Genomic DNA, 23,583 nt, shown 5'->3' on the forward strand with positions numbered 1-23,583 from the left:
GATCCTGCATGCCAGATGGTGCAGCCTAAAAATAAACAAACAAAAATAAAACAACAACAACCAAAAAAAAAAAAAAAGCCATAAAAAGGGGATGCAGAAAATACAAGTAGATGTTTAAATAAACACTTACACATGCTTTTTTAAGTGTCTGTTTCTATAACTTGTGAAACCTAGGAGATAGGCAGTCTTCTCTGACGGAGACCCGTTTTCAATGTCCGTGCTTAACTTCTCCCGTCTCCAGATCTGTGGACATACTGGAACTGACAGAGCAGGAGGAACTACTGAAATTCCACTACCACACTCTCCGGCTCTACTCGGCCGTCTGCGCGCTCGGGAACCACCGGGTGGCCCACGCCTTGTGCAGCCACGTGGACGAGCCGCAGCTGCTCTACGCCATCGAGAACAAGTACATGCCCGGCTTGCTGCGCACCGGCTACTACGATCTGCTGATTGACATCCACCTCAGCTCCTACGCCACCGCCAGGCTCATGATGAACAACGAGTTCATCGTCCCCATGACCGAGGAGACCAAGAGCATCACCCTCTTCCCGGATGAGAAGAAAAAGCACGGGCTCCCGGGCATCGGCCTCAGCACCTCCCTCAGGCCGCGGATGCAGTTTTCCTCCCCGAGTTTTGTCAGCATTAATACCGAGGGTTACCAGTACAGCCCAGAGTTCCCGCTGGACATCCTGAAGGCCAAGACCATACAGATGCTGACAGAAGCCGTGAAAGAGGGCAGCCTTCATGCCCGAGACCCCGTTGGGGGCACCACTGAGTTCCTCTTCGTCCCTCTCATCAAGCTGTTCTATACCCTGCTCATCATGGGTGTCTTCCACAACGAGGACTTGAAACACGTCTTGCAGTTGATTGAGCCTAGTGTGTTCAAGGAAGCCGCCAGCCCGGAGGAGGAGAGCGAGGTGGCGGAGAAGGAACCCTTTGTGGAAGACTCCAAGCTGGAAGGAGCCGCTGAGGAAGAAAACAAAGGGGCTAAGAGGCCCAAGGAGGGCCTGCTCCAAATGAAACTGCCAGAGCCAGTAAAATTGCAGGTAAACAGAGAAAAAAGATTGCAGTGAATTCACAACCTATTAACATTGACCTTGGTCTCTTTCTTTCTGTGTGTGTGTGTACTTGTGTTCCTGGGTAATTTTATATTTCTTCATAAATTTAACCAGCTTCTTGTTGTACTTGGGAACATGCCCATCTCATTTTCTGGCATTTGGAATGAAATCCATTAATTTTCTAATCAGGTCAATTGACCATAGTTAGTAAAAGATACATTTCAAATTTTTATCAGAGCAAAATTTTCTTGGTCAAGTACGGGTCGGCCTGTCATACACATATGTGATGTGGCATGTCACTATTTCTCTGAATGCATGTGTGTATATTTGTGTGTGTGTGTGTGCATGTATGTGTCTGTCTGAAAGGAGCACAGGAGATGGGTTTTTGTCCTGCCAGTGTTACACAGCCCCAGTTCATCTTCTTCCTATATGACATTCCAGTAAATTGGGAGTTGAGGTGTTGGAATGAGGAATAGTGACTGTATTCAGAAAGTTCGCAGGCTGAGAAGATGGTGCACTTCTTTCCCAAAGAACCATCTTGCCCAGGTTGGGATGCTAGTTTCTTTTTTAGAACAAATAGGGAGAGATTTGGAGGTTAAGTAAAAAAAGATGTTAAGTTATAGCAGTATTTCCTGTTTCTGGCCACATTTGGGAGACATGTGGGTGTGTTGGTCGCTCAGTGATGTCCAACTCTTTGCGACCCCATGGACTGTAGCCCGACAAGCTCCTCGGTCCTTGGGATTTTCCAGACAAGAAAACTGGAGTGGGTTGCCTTTCCCTTCTCCAGGGGATCTTCCTGACCCAGGGGTAGAACCTGCATCTCCTGCATTGCAGACAGATTCTGTCCTTTCTGAGCCACCAGGGAAGCCTGGGATATGTCAATTTCTTCTTTCCTGCAGCCATTCACAGATGGGCCTGGTCGGGATGTTTCCTGTGAGCATAAACAAAGATAGTTTAGCTTAATGTTCAGGCATGGGAGGCAAGGACCCTGGAGATGGGCTATAATGTACACTGTAAGCCTGGTATCCCTAACCCCCTGTGAGAAACTGGGTCACACAGCTGGAGGTGAGAGGCCAGCAAGCAAGCATAGCTTCATCTGTATTTACAGCTGCTCTGAATCACTCACTTGCATTACTTGCCAGATCAGTGGTGACATTAAATTCTCATATGAGCGCTTGAATCATCCCCGAATCACCACCCCTACCCCTATCCATGGAAAAATTGTCTTCCACAAAACTGGTCCCTGGTGTCAAAATGGTTGGCACCTTTTACAATTAACTTGTAGCGAAAACAATAGAGTGTAAAGGTTAAAGAAATGGATCCAATATGGAGTCAGATTTGTTTTTCCCTATTACACTTCTCCTTCTTGTTCATTAGCAATTTCCTTGTGTTCCTCCTTGTTTCTGAAGGTTCACTGACATTCTGTTGGAATGCCTGAAACGCAAGGCTCTTGTACCCCTTTCTACCCAACCTCCACCCTTCCAACCTTAGGATATTTGTTCACCAGTAGGTGTGTCTATTCTCAAATGGCAAGATTTTACTTCCTATCAATGTTTCTAAGGAAACAAAGACCTTACCTGCCTTTGTGCTCATCCAGGTGTCCGAGAGACGTGTTCCTAATGCTTCTTTGGTTCAGTTCAGATGCTTCCATTAATATCAGTTTGATGCTTACATCCTTGACTCCCTTTTCTGCTCTTTCTTCTTCAGTCAGTGTTGATTGACATCTTCCTCTGATCCAGGCACTGGGTGCTGGCTCAAGGAAGATTATTGTCCCTGGGGGAAATACATATTTATGTATTTCTGTTAGAATATCTTTTTTTTAAATTTTATTTTATTTTTAAACTTTACATAATTGTATTAGTTTTGCCAAATATCAAAATGAATCCGCCACAGGTATACATGTGTTCCCCATCCTGAACCCTCCTCCCTCCTCCCTCCCCATACCATACCTATGCTTGGAAGGAAATGATTGGATTTCTAGAAGGATGAAAATTTCAACTCGAATACTGTGAGAAAGGTGAGAGGAGCCCTTTCTGGGGCCTTTTAAGCTGAGGTCAGGTTGATGAGCAGAAGTTTAACACTTGTGAAGAAGGAGGGGAAGAGTGCTTGTCATACAGGCTCTGAGGTGAGAAGAGACCAGCGTGGCTGCAGCTTGATGAGCTGAGGAGGGAGGGTGAGATAGGTGGAAGGCAGTTGATACAGAGTCTAGCTCTTTGCTAAAGCCAGCCATATGGTAAATTTTGAATTTTATTCTAAGTTCAATTAAAACCATTGAAGAATTTTAGCAGGATGAGTCTATTCTAAAAAATCTCAACATAGCTACTGTGAGGAAGATAGATAAGGGGAGTAAGGGAGGGTGGTCCAGAGCCCACCTAGTCGGGAGGCTGACATGCAGGGTCAAGGCTGAGAAGACAGTGTTTCCACTGGAATGGGACAAAGCAGATGGAGAGAGGGGCTTAAACCCTAGGGCTAGCTTACAGGTACCATTGACAGAAATGGCTATATTTAGGATGGTGGAATATGAGGATTTAAAGTCCTCTAACACTACTTTGCATTTATATCACAATTGGTATAAAGTGTATTTAAATATTTCCCAAAACTTGGGCCCATCATTCTCTGGAAGGCATGTTTCTATGATGCACTGTATCAGTTAAAAATCCTCTTGGCTTCTGGTAAGAAAATACCCAACTGACTATTTAATGAATAAGTGATGAACCACTTAGTTAACGTACATGCAGAGTCTGGAGGTAGACGGTTCTAGAATGAATGTAGTAGTTTAATGGTGTCATCAGGAACCCAGACTGTAATATCTTTCTGTGATCTGCAGTTTATGGTTTTTATCCTAAAGTGTGTTACCTCCTTCTTCCATCAGTGATCCTGCCATTAGCCAGTTTTTGAAAATAGGATATTCTAGTCTTTTGTTAATGGTGAAAATGCTTTCCCAGAAGACCCCTTGCAAACTTTTCCTTATCTACTTCATTTGCTATAACCCCTCTAGCTGCAGAGGAGGATGGCCAGTGAGTATTCATCAAAGGGACATCAAAGGGTATTTGCCATTTGAGTTTAGACAAATTGTATTTCATCCCCTGGACTGAGCACACTGCTGTCTACATAAAATCAGGATTCTGTTAATAAAGGAGACGAGTTGACAACTAAGTGTGTCTGTCACAAATTTTGATTTGATACATATTAACTATTGAAAAATTCAGAAATTAAACTTGGTGTCTTTTAAATCATCTCTTTAGATGTGCCTGCTACTTCAATACCTCTGTGACTGCCAGGTCCGGCACCGGATAGAAGCCATTGTGGCCTTTTCAGATGACTTTGTAGCCAAGCTCCAAGACAATCAACGATTCAGATATAATGAAGTTATGCAAGCCTTAAACATGTCGGCTGCACTCACAGCCAGGAAAACAAAGGAATTCAGATCCCCGCCTCAAGAACAGGTATAAGAAAGAACAGAAAAGTCTTCCTTCCTTCCTTTGGGTTTTAGTTCACTCATATTTGACATGTTGCAGAATTTTACCAGAAGTTGCAAGTGTATTTTTTTTTTCCTGTTTTTCTTTATACTGGCTAAGTTCATTGTGTCAGTATTCATAGGTCTCACCAATAGTATCCACTTGGTTAGTTTAAACAAATGAGAGACTTATTAAAAGGTATTAAGCATATTATGGACCCTTGGAGGAAGCCAGTGTGCCAGATTCTGAAGTTCTTCAAGTAGGAAAAGTATCCAAGCAAAGGGGGAAGGGGGGACCTTCATTGGCTGGCACAGCACCATGCCAGCTAATAGGAACCCTTGACAGGTTCTAACACTTAATACTCTTCATTTTCTGTCTCCTAAAAGAACTCCATGTCACTGCCACCAGTCTTGCAGGAATCTTGATCACCTCTTTGTGGGTCTCCCTCTGGTTGCTCACCTCCAAACCCAGGTCTCCCTAGGGTGCAGCCAAGTCAGAAGCCTATGCCTAAATCCAAGAATGAGCTATTCTAGGGCTGTGAGCTTTCTGGCATCTGCCTCAGGATGCGTCTCTGACTGTGACAAATTACCAAAATGTATTGAGTTGGTCAAAATGTTTATTTGGGTTTTTCCATAGGATGATACAGAAAAACCCAAATGAACTTTATGGCTCAGCCAGTAGCCATGATGGTCAAAAGGTATAGCTTATACAGATCTCATCTTCAATATCTTACCTTGCTCTTTCCCTCTGTATCCAAGATAGCTCTGAATGGAGGTACTTAGGGAGTAATTGTAGAATTTATCTTTTTCTCACCAGAATGTAAAATCTTTGAGGGAAGGGACATGGAATTTTGTTTATTGCTGTAAATAACATTTATTGAGCAGAGAACAAATCCAGCTTCTCCCAGAGTAACTCCATTTGTTAAAATACTATTGGGAAACTTCTGCTTCTGAAAAGATGGAATACCTCTGCCTATTCTTCCTTCTAAGTACAACTATAACCCTGGACATTACACAAAAGAAAACATAAGAAGACTATGAAAGACAGAAGAAAGACTGGCTATGGAACTTGGGAGCTGAGGAATGACATGGTGGTGAGTGCCCTGGGTAATTATTATTATTTTATTTGCCTCATCTATCACAAACTTGGAGCTAAAGAAGCCAACAACTCAGAAACACCAAGAAAAGCCTCAACAAGTACCTTCTCTGTCTAGCCAAAGAAGCAGAAAAACTGTTTTTCTGGCAAGAGAGAAAACTTTTAGGTAATGACCATGCTACTCCAGCCGACCACCACAGTAATCTTGTGCCACACCCCCGACCCAAAGCAGCAGACACTGAGTGGACAGCTTAGACTTCTGCTCTCACCAGGTTGTACACAGGTGCTCCAGCTGGGGCCCTGAGCAGCTGAGACTTTATCCTGGTTGAGTGGTAATGAGGCATATCCCTTCCAAAGGGTCCATAAGGCCACAGAGGGAGGCGTATCAAGGCGCTGTTACCCTTTCCAGCCAGGGTTGTGTGAATTCAGGTCTGCTGTTCCCAGCCTCACCCAGCAGAAATGAGGTTTCCTCTCTCCTTCAGGGAGGTGGAGAAATGGACTTGTATGCCACCTAGCAGTAATGGCATCAGAAGAAGTCAGAAGTTTAAAGAAGAAACAAAGTCTCCTGGTTTAGTTGCCAAGTCGTGTCCAACTCTTGTGATCCCATGGACTGTAGCCTGCTAGGCTCCTCTGTCCATGGGATTCTCCAGACAAGAATACTGGAGTGGGTTGCCATTTCCCTCTCCAGAGTCTCATAGTGTACTACCAAGAATGTTCAGATTTCAATTAAAAACCACTCATCACATCAAGATCCAGCAAACACTTGAATGAAAAGTGGCAATCAATAGATACCAACTCTATGATGACAAAAATAAAAAAGTCTCAGCAAAAAAATAATAGAAGCTACAAAGAAGAACCAAATGGAAATTCTACAACTGAAAAATACAATGTCCGAATTAAAAATCATCAACAGATGGATTTAACGGCACAGTGGAGGGGAAAAAGAAAAGAAAAAATTTTGAACTGAGAGAGAATAGACGTTATTTAGCCCCCAACATCGAAAATAAAAGTGAAAAAATAGAGCCTGGGGCACCAGTGCAAATATAGCAAAAGGTCTAACATTTATGGCATTAGATCTCCAGAGGGATAGGAGCAAGTGAAATGAAAACATTCTTGAAAAAATAACGGTTGAAAAGATTTCAAATTTGGCAAAAGGTATAGAGATTCCAAAGAAACTGAGTAAATTCCAAATGGGATACACCCCAAGTGTAAGTCAAAGCATATTGTAGTGAGACTTCTGAACATGAAAGAGAAAAATCTCGATAGCACCGAGAAACAAATGACATTTGAAAGGGAAAAACAAGTCAAGTGACAACGAATTTCTCATCAGAAAATACAGAGGACAGAAGAAAGTGGCACAGCATGTTTCATATGCTGAAAGAAAAGACCTGTCAACCATAATTTGATATGCAATGAAAATATCCTTCAGCATTGAGGGGAAATCAAGATTTTCTCAAATGAAGGAAAACTACCAGAATTGGATTATCCTGAAAGAACGCCTAAAGGAAGTTCTGTAAACAGAAAGGAAATGATAAAAGAAGAAAATTTGAAAAATCTGGAAAGAAGAAATAAATAACATACAGTGAAGGAAAGTTACAAGGCTCAAAATAGCCTGAGGTTAAAATTCCTCTCTGGGCCCTCTCTACCATTCTATGCAAAACAAAGAACTCTCTCACCTGAAGGAAAAAATGGACATTAGGGTTGATTAAGCCTAGCTCCCAGCTGGTCCCTCCAGAATTCCTTGCCCCAGCCGTTAAAGAGATAACTACTCTGATCAACCTTGGAGAAGAATGGGCCCCCTTAAGAGAGTGGATTTCCACATATATGCCTACATATACTTAGCCTTTTCTTGGGTTAGTGCAGCAGCTCACCAATCTGACTGCTGCCCCTTCTTGCCTCATTAAAGGTGATCTGTTCCTGTAAAGTGCTGGTCTTGTTCTTTTTCTGAACCTTGCCTTCTCTAACTCCCTTACCCTACAGAAAGTGTTAAAATAAGGGTAAATACAATTTTTTTCTTCTCTTGAGCCTTCTAAATTATGTTTGATGGGCAAAGCAAAAATGGTAACTCTGATATGTTCTAAATGTATGCTTACTAAATATTTAAGGCAATTGTATTTTCAGTGCTGGTGAATAAGGGACATAAAGGAAGATAAAGTTTCTGTATTTCATTTAAACTGATAGAGTGTTAATACCAGTAGACTGAGATAAAGTATGTATATATTAATATAATATCCTGTGTAATCACTAAAATAGCTATGCAAAGAGATACACTAAAAAATACCATGGATAGTTCAAAATAGGATCCTAAAAATAGTTCAGGGAACCCACAGCACTTTGGAAAAATAAATGAGAGAAAACAAACAGAAAACAAGTAAAATGACAGACATACCAATAAATTCATGAGTATAAATAATTTAAATACAGCAAGTAAGAGAGATTGACAGTGAATTTTAACAGATTGGCTTAACTATATGCTGTCTTTGAGAAATTCACTTAAAATGTAATGATATGTTGAAAGTAAAAAGGATGAAAAAAGATGTTATGAAAAATTAATTAAAAGAAAGTAAGATGACTGTATCAGAGCAAAGGAATTTGTCATAGATAGAAACATTATATAAGAATAAGAGATCAGTCACCAAGAAGACAAACGTGCATGCATTAGACAACAGAGCTGCAAAATATGTGAAGTCAACATAGAATTGAAAGGAGAAATAGACAAATACAGGGTTGTAGTTGGAGAGTTTAACACCCCTCTCTAAATATTTGAAGGACAAGATAGACAGAAAATCAGCAAGAATGGAAGAGAAGAATGGAAGAGATCCTGCCAGTGTTATCCCTAGCAGGATCTTTGTATATTTATGGGGCACTCCGCCCAATAATAGAATACAGTTTTCTTTTCAAGTGTCTGAAACATTTGCAAAGATAGATTATAGCCTGAGCCATGAAACAACCTCAACAAATGTAGAATTGATTTTTTTTCATACAGAATGGTTTTTGACCATGAATCAAATTAGAAATTAGTAACAGAAACATAACAGGCAAATCTCTGAACACTTGGAAACTAAACGACACACTTAGTTCAAGGAACAAGTCTCAAGAAAAAAATAAAAAATACATTGAACTGAAAGAAAGTGAAAATATGACATACCAGACTTTGTGGAAACAGCCGAAACTGTGTGAGAGGGAAATTTATTGCGTTAAATACTTATATATAAAAGAGCAAAAGACTCAAAGTAATAATCTAAACTGCCATCACAAGAGTTTAGCAAAAGAACAACATAAGCCTAAAAGAAGCGAAAAGAAGGCAGTAATATAGAACGGAGGAGAAATGAATGAAACTGCAAAGAGGACAATTAAAAAAATCAGTGAGTCCAAAAGCTAGTTATTTTTAAAAATTAGTGAAACCAATAAAATTCTAAAGGAATTAGCAAAGTAAAAAAGAAGACACAAATTACCAAATCAGAAATGAAATGTGATATCGCTACAGACTACAGATGGCGAAAAGATTATATGGGAATACATGTATGTATTATGTATGTATATGTATGTATACATACTGTATGATTCTGTTTGTATAATGTTCTTGAAATGCCAATAATATAGAAATGGAGAACAGATTAGTGGTTGATAGGAATTAGGGATGAAGAACAAGCAAGAGTGAAGAGGGTGTGGTTATAAAGGGGTTAACAGGAGGGATCCTGAAGTGATGGACTTGGTCTCTCTTTTGACTGTATCAGAGCCAGTATCCTGGTTGTGACTCTGTACTACTGTTTTGCAAGATGTCACTATAGTGGGGTAACAGAGGAAAGGGCTCAAGGATCTCTTTGTGTTATTTCTTGTAATAGCATATGAATCTATAATTTTCTCAAAATAATAGTGTAACAAAAATTTACATACATAAAACTCTAAAAGGAAAACTTACAGTTGTTTCATAAAGGAAAATTATGGAACAGACTTTTCTTCCTTCATGAATTTAATACTATTGTATCTAAAAATTAAAACAAATGGAAGAAAATTTCTTAGTTTGTTCAATTGAACCATTAATATTAGAAAAGGCATACTGATCCATTATACAGCTCTTCAATTATGTTTGGTTTTCCTTCTTTTCTGTATCCTTCTAACAAATAGTTCTTTAAAATAGTCCATAATGCATGGAAATTAACTAGAAAAATCTAGAAGGATAATAAAAATTTAAAAAGTAAATTTAGGTCTCAATCGGTTTAAGAACACTAAGTATACACATGTCTAACATTTTGTGAAATTGAGAAAGGAGACTCAAATAATATGACTATTTTAGCATGCTAAGCTTTGAATTATTTGATTGTGTTATTTGTTGGATTGAGCAATAGATAATGATTTTTCATCTGTTGGGTACGAGTCCATGAATACTCAAAAGCAGAGTTTGAACATTTTTGATTTTTATAATTTTCTTTGTTATGCTGTTCCTAGATTCACTTTTCTTTTACTCTAGTTCTTCCTCTTGTTTTTTCTAAACTTTCAGATCAATATGCTTCTCAATTTTAAGGATGACAAAAGTGAATGTCCATGTCCTGAAGAAATCCGAGACCAACTCTTGGATTTTCACGAAGATTTGATGACACATTGTGGTAGGGTCTTCTTGACCTATAACTCTTACTGAGTATATATTTTAGTACACATATATTGGTACAAAAGTTCTGATGTGGGAAGTCTTGAGGGATATAGAGATCAGAAAGGCATTAAGACCAAGCAGAACATGACCAACATTCTTTTCTTTTTCCCTCTTCTTCCTTCAGTGGCCCAGGGAATGGGGACATGTAGCCAGGTATTTTTGTCAAAGAGGGAAGTTTTAAGTTGGTTTAGTCTAAAGAAGTTTGTTCATAGACTGTTATATTTCAACTGGTTGAGGGGCCCCTTTTAAGGGTTGACCTAGGAAATCTGGCATGTTTGGAATTAATGTCTAAAGAATTCCTTTAATAAGTTGTAGGTCAGTAGCCCAAATCTATTAAGGCAATTATTCCCTCTTTTGGGGGCTTCTCAGATGACTCAGTGGTAAAGAATCTGCCTGCAATGCGAGAGACACAGATTTAGTCCCTGGACCAGGAAGATCCCCTAGAGGAGGAAATGGCAACCCTCTCCAGTATTCTTGCCAGGATAATCTCATGGACAGAGGAGCCTGGCGGGCTATACAGTCTATGGGGTTGCAAAGAGTTGGACCCAACTGAGCACACATGCCCCTCTTTTGATTCTAAGAACTTTAAAAATGGAATCGATTGGATGTTCTGAATCCAGTCAGTTGGTTTTTTCCTCTCTTTATAGGGTGATGTGAATAAGTCTGTGTCTCAATGAAGGAAAACAAATTAGCCATATCTTAAGTGGTATTTTATTTTAATGAAGACAGTAAAAGTATATTAATTCAGCTTATGAATGAGGAACCACTAAATGACTGCCAGAAGGTTATACTATAAATAAATACACACACATATGCTATAAATAAAGGGATACTCTAAAATGGTAGAATTATTGCTTCAGACATAAAATATTCCTTAGTTTTAGATATCTAACTATATATGTACTCTCTGTCTCTCAAATTATTAAAATATCATTGATATTTTTGGAGGCAAGTAAGAAGGATAAAAAGCCAGCAGGGTGTTTAGGGAGGGCAGAACCATAGGTCTAGACAGTGCCCATGGTCAAGAGATGCCTAAGGTTAGCTTAAGTAGTAGAATGGATTTTAACTCCTAGAAGAGTCTTTTTGCTCTCTGCTTGGCTTTATATTTTGTGCTAGCTGCTGATAGCTCCAGTCTCACAAAAACAGGGGGAAAAGAGAAAGCAGAAAAAGAGAGCAATGAATGAATCTTACCTGTGAATGCTAGTGGAAAAGATCACTTAACTTGGTTTCCTCAGATGTTTTAGGCATGGTAGCATTGCTTTAAGCTATGAGTGGAAAAAATTGCAAAACCTGAGAATTGTTTCCCCTCAATGTATTTTTTAAATATTATTTGTTCTTTTCTTATTTCTCTTTGTCTTCTTCCTACTAGGAATTGAGCTGGATGAAGATAGGTCTCTAGATGGAAACAATGATTTAACTATTAGAGGACGCCTGCTGTCCTTGGTAGAGAAGGTGACATACCTGAAGAAGAAGCAAGCGGAAAAGCCAGTTGAGAGTGACTCCAAGAAGTCATGTAAGCTATAAAAGGGCACTGCCAGAATGACTCCACCACGGCATTTATTCATTGTTTGAACAAATATCATACTAGATGAACCAGTAAGAAAATTGAATTTGCAACTTGCAAGAATCACATTAAGTAGATCCCCATAGCCACCAGAGGTAGATAGCAGCAACAGACTGTATTTGCAGGAACAGATTGAGAGATGGCAGTTTTCTAAGGGTGGATGGGCTATCCCTAGAGAAGTAAAGATTTAGGGGAACAGATATACACCCATGGCTGATTCATGTCAATGTATGGCAAAAACCACTACAATATTATAAAGTAATTAGCCTCCAATTAAGACAAATAAATTAAAAAAGGAATTGGATCAGAGTCTATCAAGAGAAAGTATAAAATGAGTAATTTAGCCTTCATATTTAAATATTTGCTGTTGGCCTTCAAATATTCTTGCATCGAGTTAAATAAGCCTTTTCTTAAAGTTTAAATAGATATTGTCTGTAACTATATTTTGGTTTGGAAATATTTTCTAGAGCCTTATGCATTTCTGATTCATCCACATCCTATTTAACTGAAAAGTCATAGCTGATATCATAGCTGATACTCTGTGAAACCAAATAAAACACACTGAGGCAATGGGTCTCTCAGACCTGCATACTCATTCAGAAAGGGTTCATGAAGTAAGTCTGTGAGATCAGCTGATTTACTGTCTCACTTCTGAGACTCCATTCATTTAAGAGGCAGTGTCAGTTTATTAACAGCTTTTATGGAAAGAAAAAAACAAACTCATGCAAATTTTGTCTTTTTTCCCACTAACTTACAATGCAAACCTTTTATCCATATAATTACTTCTAAATTTATTTTTCAGTATCACAACCACATTTGAGTCAGGTCTTCCAAATCAGAGTTCAGAGTTTCTTATGAAGCATTTTTTGTTATTATCAGGTTCATGATTTTGACCTATTAACAATGACTACATGGTTTTGAGATATCTAGAAGTATATTGGCATTTTATCTAAATTTTATATTTGGTTAAAATTGGTGAAAAGTAAAGTGTGTCTGACTCTTTGCAACCCTTATTGGACTGTAGCCTGCCAGGCTTCTCTGTTCATGAAATTCTCCAGGCAAGAATGCTAGAGTGGGTAGCCATTTCCTTCTCCAGAGGATCTTCCCAACCCAGGGATCAAACCCGGGTCTCCTGCATTACGGGCAGGTTCTCAGATGGTAATCTGAGCTTTATGTGTGTGTTTTTTTCTTTAATAAGGTGTAGATTAAAACAGATTAGCAGTTTCTTTTGGAAATCAGCCAGTGTATTGATGATAGGAATTTAGTACCTATGTATGAATTAAGACTCTTGAGAGTCCCTTGGACAGTAAGGAGATCAAACCAGTCAATCTTGAAGGAAATCAACCCTGAATATTCATTGGAAGGTTTGATGCTGAATCTGAAGCTTCAATACTCTGGCCACCTGATGTGAACAGATGACTCATTGGAAAAGACCCTGATCTGGGAAAGATTAAAGGCAGGAAGAGAAAAGGGCAACAGAGGATGAGATGACTGGATGGTATCACCAATTCATTGGACATTATCTTGGGCAAACTCTGGGGATGGTGAGGGACAGAGAAACCTGGAATGCTGCAGCCTGTGAGGTTACGAAGAGTCAGACACGTCTTGGTGACTGAACAACAGCAACAACATGAGTCAGTCACATCAACCCTACTTAGCTTTGATAATTTTACTATATATTTTAAGAGGTTTGAAAGTTCTGTTGCTTTTAAATGTGTTATTGCTGATCACACTGCAAGTAATCATCTATGTATGGGATAAGTTTTCAACTTAATACAGCTTTACAGTCAAATCCTTTGAAGACATTTTAAGTGACAATTAGGGATACAAATTGAAATAGAAATGTAATTTCATGAGGTCGCTACTACTAAGTACTTAAATGAGGATACAGTTGGATTAAAAAAGAAGCTCCTTGAATGACCATGACTGACCTTTATAAGGATATATGATGTCAAATCTTTTTGGAGGAAATGAATGAAACAAAGAAAATAAAAGTAATAAGACAACCCATTGATTGCCCTAGGGATTGCCAATAGTAGTTCTAGAAAAGCTGCTATAATTTTGAAATAGCTTAAATGCCTTAGTTATAAGAATAATTTTTAAAGAAAGTTTGTGTATTTTTATCCTTGATTACCTGTTAACTCATCTTTATTGACATACTGTCACTGATAATTGTTTAAAGAATATATTTTTTCAAAAAATTATTCCTTTTCAATTCTTGTACAAATATAGATGGCAGTTTGGGTTATATCCTGGTGGCTCAGATGGTAAAGTGTCTGCCTACAATGTGGGAGACCTGGGTTCGATCCCTGGGTGGGGAAGATCCCTTGGAGAAGGAAATGGCAACCCACTCCAGTACTCTTGCCTGGAAAATCCCATGGACTGAGGAGCGTGGTAGGCTACAGTTCATGGGGTTGCAAACAGTCAGACACAACTGAGTGACTTCACTTTCACTTTTGGGTTATCTGAAATATGCATTTGAAATGCCCATCTCATCTGCCTTATTATTTTCCTTTCTTAAGAATTATCCATGATTACTTTGCAGCCACTCTTCAGCAGTTGATTTCTGAGACCATGGTCCGATGGGCTCAAGAGTCTGTTATTGAAGACCCTGAATTGGTGAGGGCCATGTTTGTATTGCTCCATCGACAGTATGATGGCATTGGGGGTCTGGTACGGGCTCTGCCAAAGACCTACACTATAAATGGTGTTTCTGTGGAGGATACCATCAATCTGCTGGCATCTCTTGGTCAGATTCGTTCTCTGCTAAGTGTGAGAATGGGCAAAGAGGAAGAGAAACTTATGATTCGTGGATTAGGGTAAGTTATTTAACTATTGATATTATAACCTTTGACTTATAAATGTCTTCTTTCTAATTGTTTATCCCAGTAATAATACAGTGTGCACTTTAGCATAAATACACCATTTAGAGTTTATGATCATGAGATTGTCAGTTTTCTAGAGATTATGTTTCAAAGCTAAATAGGAAAATTGCCCAATAATAAAGCATGACTAATTTTACAACTAGATGCCAAGGTGACTGTGGTACATAACAAATATCTTGTTTTTTTATTAGTTTCTCAGTGATATCAAATCACATATAAAAATACAGATTAATGAAAACATATTAAAATCCATAGGGGTACAAATATTACCGGCAGGAGATAATAAAGAAGTTTCTCTATGTCTCCTGAGAAAATAACGGGGGATGAAACAGCTATTCAGAAAATTCAACATCATAGGTTGTACTTTATGTAAATTTCAGGGTTAACATTTTCTTTATTGAATTATAGTTGGTTTACAAAGTTGTCTCAGTTTCTGGTATATAACAAAGTGATTCAGATATATATATATATACACACGTATATATATATACACACTCAGATATATCTATATATCTTCTATATATATAGATATGTTTTTGTTATCTTTTTCATGTTCTCTTCCTTTATGGTTTATCACAAGATATTAGAATATAGATCCCTGTGCTGTACAACCTTTTTATTTATCCATCCTATATGTAGCAGTTGACATCTGCTACCTTAGACAGGGTTAACATTTACGCCTCATGCATAGTCTAAGGATCCACTAGCTGAGAAAATACAAAACATAAAATTTGGCCTGAAGCTATGCTTTCTCAACTCAGTTCACTGTGAACAGGAAAAGCCTCCATGCTACCAAAGATTAGCCCCTAGTCGGAAAGTGCAGAGCACCTAAGAAAACAGTCCACCGTCGGCAGGTCTGCAGATACAATGAAGAGTGGAGTTAGAACACCTCCCCCAAGAACTACAGATCGTGAAAGCCAGAAAGATAACACAAAGTTACTATATCTAAAATGTTTAAAAATGCTAAGAAACAAATGAAATCCTCAAAATGAGACACACAAAAAGTCCATGAAAAATTGAAAAATATCCACAGAGAAGTTCTAGAAGTGAAAAATATAATAATTGGCATTAAGAGCAGTGATTAATAAAAGTATCAAAATAAATAGATAAGTAGATAAGTAGATAAATAGATAAGTAGATAAATAAAACAGAAGAGAATTAATAAATAGAATCATAGGTCTGAGGAGATTAGTAATGCAGCACGGATGGAGAAGTTAAGAAACCTGGGGAATAGTATAAGAAGATCCTTCATATGCCAAGTAGGGTTTGTGGAAAAGACAGAATAGATGAACTATAGCAGGAGAACTTGGAAGAGCTATTGGCTAGAGGTTTTCAGAACTGAAGACAAACCTGAACTTAGCTATCCCTAGAGTACACATACTTCCACACCCACAGCTGGGTAGATTGTAGTGAAACTCCATAAAGCCAGTGACAAACAGAATATTTTGAAAGCAAGTAGAAAAGCCCAGACACTTGAAACAACGTTTAGCATTCTCAACTGCAAAACCAGTGATCATAATTCAACAAAAGGTCACAAAGTTCTAACAGACCACAAAATAATAACCCTTTATTTAGAATGTGTTACTCAACTAACATTTTATCATCGTAAGCTTGTGCTTCATGTGGATTTGAATACTGGAGTTTATATTCCATATTCAAGAGTAAGGGCAAAACAAAGAAATTTCTGAATGTTTACTTATAGTCCCTCATTGAAAGGCCTTCTAAAGGCTGTAAGTGTATAATGAAAAAGAAAATGGAATTCAGAAGAGTGGGAGGTAATTTGTTTCAGTGAGTATGTTACTGGCACATATATGCATATATGTAAGCATTCATGGTTTGGGAATCAGAAAATACGAGAGAGGCACTTCCCTGTGATCCAGTGATCGAGACTTCACCTTCTAGTGCGGAGACTGTGGATTCAAGCCCTGGTTGGGGAGCTGATCCCACATGCCTCATGGCCAAAATCTAAAACATAAAACAGAAGCAATATTGTAATAAATTCAATAAAGACTTAAAGATGGTCCACATCAAAAAAATCTTTAAAAAAGAAAATATAGGAGAATTAAAATAACCAGAGAAAAACAAAAGCTTAAATTAAGCTGTATGATATTCATAAGAAAGAAATACCTAAATGTAAAGATGTAAAAATCTGGAATGTAGAATGCTGAAAAGTGATGCAAAAGACAAATACTTAGGCCCCTCACTACCAAAAAAGCTAATTTGGTTCTATGAATAACAGATCAAAGAGATAATGATATCCAGTGACATAGGTACAATAAAACACTAACAATGTGTGTGTGTGTGTTAGTCACTCAGTCGTGTTGTGTGACACTGTGGGCTGTAGCCTGCCAAGCTCCTCTGTCCATGAATGCCCCGGGTAAGGATACTGGAGTGGATAGGCATTCCCTTCTCCAGGAATCTCCTGCATTGAAGCAGACTCTTTACCATCTACAAGTAATCAATAAATAGGGTTAAAAAACCTTGGAGTTGGCTCTTGAAAAACAACTAAGGAAACAGAATAACCAATGTTTTCTCTGGCTAAAAAGTTTATTCTGAGGGGGGAGGAAAAAAACAAAGTATGGAAAGACACAAATTATGTGATATTTATGTACATTTAAAATTCAGAACCTTATATTTCCTCTGGGACTATTAAATATTTGAAATCATAAACTGGAGAGGTTATATATCAGAAATCCTTATAATGATTGCATGCTGAAAATCAGTGTACTTTTGGGACAAAGAAGGAAAACAGACTGAAACAACATAAGCTAATTTTATGTTCTTTATTTATGACTGTCTGTGCATGAGCGTTTTTTGGGAATATTAGTGCTTAAATCTAACCTGAGGGAGCTGTCTGGTGAGAAGTCTTCTTAATTAAATGAGAAAGGAAGCCTTCCAGGAAATGGAGAGCACTTTCTTCCTAAATGACCATGTAACAGTAAGAGGTACTATTAACATATACATCACTCAATAGGGATAAAACTCAAAATGATTATGAAACAAGATAAAATGCTACTTTTTTGTCAGATTAGAAAGATCCCAAAGTGACACATTTAATGAGTGACAACCTGCCTGCTGGTGGTAGAATTAAAGATCCATTTAATTTACCTTGAACTAAAAGCAAATGAGATTTTTCAATTAGATACCTTCCAAAGTTAGGTCATGTAAAAGGATTTGAATTAACAGGAGGACAAATCTCATGATTACATCTGTGGTTTGAGAGTTGAGGTTGTCTTGGCAAATACGCTGCTATTATTTGTGAAGGAAAGGATGCGTTTACCTTATTTGTCCTTGCATGCAATAGAACAGACCTATATTATCCCTGGGTTGCTTTCCAGGCGGCACAGTGGTAAAGAATCTGCCTACCAACGCAGGAGACACAGGAGACACTGGTTCAGTCTCTGGGTCAGGAAGATCTGGAGTAGGAAATGGCAACCCACTCCAGTATTCTTGGCTGGAAAATTCCATGTACAGAGGAGCCTGGAGGGCTACTGGGCCCTGGGCCCTGGGCCCCCAAGTCATTTTTCTGAGTAGTGCTACCTAAAAGCTGTCTTCATAAACACAACCTAACAAAGTGATTAATAAATTAAAAGTGAAGAACTAAAACCAAAAGAAAATAATCATACTATTCCACTTTCTTGGTATAGCCAGAATATGACTAAATGAATAGCTGAGTAACTCAGTTAAGGTAATCAGATTCAAAAGGAAAGCTTCAAGTTTCCTGTCAGTTGTATGTTATTTTCTTGCTTTGATTCTGACAGAAAAATGTTTTATGGAAAAGACTCTTGCATGATTTGATATATGTAAAAGTTAACCGAGCTCTCTTTTGCTATGGTTGTTAAACATTAAGATCTTTAAAAATGCCTTTATATACATATTATAATAATATGTAATGCAATAATAATGAAACATTTGAGGTATCATTTTCTGCCATTTCTTTAAATTAAATGTCTCTTTTAATAAGTAGGATTACTTGTACCTGGACTTCAGTTTAGTTTGGTGTCTTTTGGGGAATACATCGCCTTTAAAAGAATTTCACAAGAATAATAAGATAAATGTAGCAGGAAATAACACTACTGTTCTTAAACATACAAATGATGAATATAGTTCTAAAAACAGTGTATGTGAAAAGGAGAGATACTTATACAGCAATTATTAATATAGGAACTTTCGTAAGAATGTAAGAATAACACTGCTTCATAGTTCTGTACAAAATAAGGTTGAATTTGGATATCCATGGAATTAGGAATGATAAGTGTCCCAAAATCTATGTCATATAAATGAATATTTACTTATTTAGTACATTTCTTGCAATTAAAAAGAATAAAAAATTTGTATAATATCTTTGGAAAACTTTCTGTATTTTTGAGGAAAGCTCAATTAGCCTTATTTACTTTTAAGGTTTGGTGATGATTTCTCTTGCTTGTCCATACATGCCAGTAATTATTTCCAAAATACTTATCATGATCTCAGATAAATTTTTGTTTAAATTTTGCTGTAACTCTTTGCTTCGCTTATACTTGTGTTGTCCTTTCTAGGGATATCATGAACAATAAAGTGTTTTACCAGCATCCTAATCTCATGAGGGCCCTTGGGATGCATGAGACAGTGATGGAGGTCATGGTGAATGTCCTTGGAGGTGGAGAGTCCAAGGTAAAGGAAACCCTTTAATTCTTGGGATGCCATTTACTACAACCTCCTAGAGTACATTCATTGTGTATTCTTGATGTGGATTTTGCAAATCCTCTTAGGACTCTTTTTTAAACAATCCCTTACAGATTGAGAGGTGGCTGTGCTTCTACAGTCACCCCCACAGGATCCACAGGTGATTGGTTCCAGGACCTTACTGCAGATACCAAAATCCACAGATTCTCTGGTCCCTTAGGTTAAGTGCATAGTATTTGTATAAAACCTATGCACATTCTCTCATATACTCTGAATCGTATCTAGATCACTTATAATACCTGATATAAATGCTATCTAAATAGTTATTGGCACATAGCAAACTCAGGTTTTGCTTTTTAAAACATTCTGTAATTTTTGCTTTTTGGTTGAATCTGCAGATGTGTAACCTGCAGATAAAGAGGTCTGACTGAAGTTTTTTTCTTTGATATTGATAATTTGCTTGAAAAAGTGAACATGTTAGTCACTTAGTTGTATCTGACTCTTTGTGATCCCTGGACTATAGCCCACCAGGCTTCTCTGTCCATGGAATTCTCCAGGCAAGAATACTGGAGTGGTTGTCATTCCCTTTCCCAGGGGATCTCCTGACTCAGGGATCAGACCCAGGGACTGAACCCAGGTCTTCTGCATTGCAGGCAGATTCTTCACCATCTGAGTCACCAGGGAAGCCTAATAATTCATCTAATGCCATGTAACTTGCTATTTTCTGTATAATTCTCATTTAGAAGATATTTAGAAACTATAACAGTTCATAGTATGCTAATTTTTATAAAATTAAATACATTTCCATCACATTCAAAGTCTGTAACAAAAACATGCTATCCAGACCTGTTTCCTTGATTCAGACAACAGTTGGTTCCACTGAATTCCTGAGTCCATTTTTCTCATGTTCAGACTCTTGGTTAGGCAAACTTATAAAGATATTTATAAAATATTCTGTTTAATAAGAACTTGGAGTCTTTGGGGATTAAGATCTAGATGTCAAGGGAGATATGTTTGCTGGGGCCTAGCAGGCAGACCTTCCAGGAAGGGTGTTCATCACAGGAGACAAGTCATGTGCCAGTCAGGGAAGATCTGAATTTCCTGGAATCTTAATAATAATACAACAACAACGCTGATGATAAGAGCATCCTATTATGTGGTTCCAAATATTAAACTGGGTATTTTTCACAAAATGCCTCATTGAACTGTCCTTCCTTTGCCTAAAGTAAATATTATTATCCATCTTATTCCAATTTTGCAGAACAAAATCTGTGAGATGGTTTAATTTTCCAAGGAAGCGCAGCTAATAGTGGGCATCAAGAATCACAGTTGAGCCTGTCTGAATCCTAAAGTAGGCTCATGCTACCTTTAAGTATAGGGCTGTAGATTAATTCCATATCAGACCATTGACAATAGTTAGGTTTCCTATTAGTGTCAGGCTTGATTTTTGGTAGCTCTAGGACTAGGTGAGCCTTCATCTGGACATTCAGAGGTCTTCAGTACCCGAGGCTTGGTAGACATGGGCACACATGATTGCACAATCTGATTGAGACCTCAACTTCAGAACTCACTATTAACAAAGATCCTTTACTTTCCCAGCTAACTAAATGCTCTTTATTGTAGGAAATCACTTTTCCGAAGATGGTGGCCAACTGTTGCCGTTTTCTCTGTTACTTCTGTCGTATAAGCAGGCAGAATCAGAAAGCTATGTTTGATCATCTGAGTTATTTACTGGAAAACAGCAGTGTTGGTCTTGGTAAGTAAATGTATGACTTTCATTGAATCTTTAAGATAAAAGGGATATACAAACTGGGTTTTAAAACTAAACTTTAAATTATTTTGGATTGGTACAGTGTGCATTATATTTAGAAATGAAATTCTCTGTGAAAGTATGTTTTTATATGGGACTCAGAGTTACAGCACAATTCAGGTTTTGTTCCATCTTTGCTTTAATTAACAGCCTCACCAGCTATGAGAGGTTCAACACCACTGGATGTGGCAGCAGCCTCGGTGATGGATAATAATGAACTAGCTTTAGCTTTGCGGGAGCCAGATCTGGAAAAGGTAGGCACAATCTCTTACTGCTGTGCTTGTGTGAGTTACAGTTGTTTATAGTTGTTTCTCAAGATATTTAGCTATAAATAGTTATAATTATATGTTGTTATAACTATAATATACTATGTATTATAAATATGTTACACTTATTATATGTAATAGACTTACCTGGTGGCTCAGACACCAGGGAATCTGTCTGTGCTGCAGGAGACGTGGGTTCGATTCCTGGGTTGGGGAGATTCCCTAGAGAAGGGAATAGCTCCCCACTCCAGTATTCTTGCCTGGAGAATTCCATGGACAGAGTAACCTGGTTGGCTAGAGTCCATGGAGTTGCAAAGAGTCAGACACAATTGAGTGACTAATACAATATATGTTATTATATATAATACATACTATTATATGTAATATAATTTTAAGTTATAAAGAACAAGAAATTTAAGATATTTTCTCCAATCACATGCATTTTTCTTTGGAAAGAGAATCAACTTTATATTCTTGGATGTTTATGTCCTTTTACAATAATTTGCTGTCACTTTTACTTTATGCATTTTTACTTTCTTTAAAGGTTGTTTTAACATCTCATGTATATAATTTATATCACACAAGTTTGCATATCACACTGCAAGGTATTACCCTCTAATCATAGTAAGCCATATGTATGTTTACCAAAATACGGATACATTTCCCCCATATTTTAATTCCAGTTCCATTCTAAATAGTCTATCTGAGCCTCCCCTGCAGCCAGAGTGAGTCTCTTCAAAGTTTCATGTTAATCTTCTGCCCAGAACCTTCTAGACTTTCTTTCTCACTTTGAGTGACGGTAAAAGGCATTTGAATAGTTCCTACCCTATCTATCACGTATTGTCTTACTTCGTTTCTTGCCACTCTCCAGTTCTTGTTGCTCCAGCCACACTGGTCCCCTTGCTGTGACTGGAACTTGCCAGGTCTGCGCCTGCTCTAGGGCCTTGGTACTTGCTGTTCGCTCCATCTGTAGTATTCTTTCGCCAGATGTCCTCATGGCTCTTTTCCAGACATCCTTCCAGTCATTGCTCCAAAGTCACCTTTCTACTCTTCCATATCTGTGCTATAGTTTAAATATTTATGGTTTAAAATTATATTTAAAATCTATATGTATTTTTCAAAATCTACTTCTTTGTATAATGTAAAGCCAATGAGCACAGGGCTTTTTTTTTCTCTGTCACTCTCTGCTTTTTTCCAGTCAGTGCATAGCTGTTGAAGGCATTAAAAAGTGGATTCTTCCTCAAATCCTTCTGATGTGCTAGTCAAGCATCATGCAGCTTTGCATCTCTGAATAACCTCTGGAAAATTTTTTCCCTTATATAATCCGAAATATTTTAATCTACACACAGATAAAATAGCTAGTTTTTTTTTTTTTTTTAAGTAGACAATGCTGAATGCTGAGTAGGCTTTGGAGCAACTGGAATACTCATCTATTGCTGTTGGGATGAAAAATGGTTAGTCAGTTGGAAAGCAGTTTGACATTATTTTTAATAAGTTAAATATTCACTTATCATAAACATATGTGTAGCCTTTCCAGTACCAGGTATTTACTCAATAGAAATATAAATGTATGTCTCTACAAAGATGTGTACATGAATATTGATAATGGTTTTACTCACCTGAGCCCAAAACTGGAGACAACTCAAATGTCCATCAGCTGGTCAAAAAAAAGAAAAAACACAAAACCTGGGGTATTTCCATAAGTAGCAAAATGCCATGATTAGGCTCTAAAAAGGAATGGATTGCCGACATGTATTCTAACATGAATGAATCTCAAAGTCATTATTCTGAGTGAAAGAAGCCAGACTCAGAAAGACCACAGTGTGTGACTGCATGTATCAGTGTCCTGGAACACGCAGACTAGTCTGTAGTGACAGAACACAGGTGATCAAGACCTAGGCTTGTAGGGAGGGATAGACTGCAAAAAGCACAGGATCTGAGAAGCAATGGAAACACTCTGCATCTTGACTATGGGTGTTCCTACAGATGGATAAATCTCTCAAAGCTCATTGAATTTATACTTTAAATAGATGAGTTTATTGTACATATTATACCTCAATGAGGATGATGTAAAATATTTTTAGCTGTCTTATATAAGACTGACTTCTCTTGTGACTGATCTGGCTGTAGG

The 23,583-nt window shown here is 37.8% G+C and overlaps 1 protein-coding gene across 3 annotated transcripts in view; it reads left to right on the forward strand.

Moving 5' to 3' along the window:
• RYR2 (ryanodine receptor 2) overlaps positions 1-23,583 on the forward strand; it is an 832,848-nt gene that overhangs the window by 571,030 nt on the left and 238,235 nt on the right. For all 3 annotated transcript variants that reach the window (XM_070781954.1, XM_070781952.1, XM_070781953.1), the window contains 8 exons: positions 242-1,046; positions 4,304-4,504; positions 10,113-10,218; positions 11,632-11,775; positions 14,372-14,645; positions 19,250-19,364; positions 21,000-21,132; positions 21,337-21,440. In XM_070781954.1, the coding sequence (XP_070638055.1) occupies positions 242-1,046; positions 4,304-4,504; positions 10,113-10,218; positions 11,632-11,775; positions 14,372-14,645; positions 19,250-19,364; positions 21,000-21,132; positions 21,337-21,440 (1,882 nt within the window). The remainder of the gene's footprint in view (positions 1-241; positions 1,047-4,303; positions 4,505-10,112; positions 10,219-11,631; positions 11,776-14,371; positions 14,646-19,249; positions 19,365-20,999; positions 21,133-21,336; positions 21,441-23,583) is intronic.

This window comes from Bos indicus, chromosome 28 (assembly GCF_029378745.1).
Source record: "Bos indicus isolate NIAB-ARS_2022 breed Sahiwal x Tharparkar chromosome 28, NIAB-ARS_B.indTharparkar_mat_pri_1.0, whole genome shotgun sequence".
Classification (NCBI taxonomy): domain Eukaryota; kingdom Metazoa; phylum Chordata; class Mammalia; order Artiodactyla; family Bovidae; genus Bos; species Bos indicus.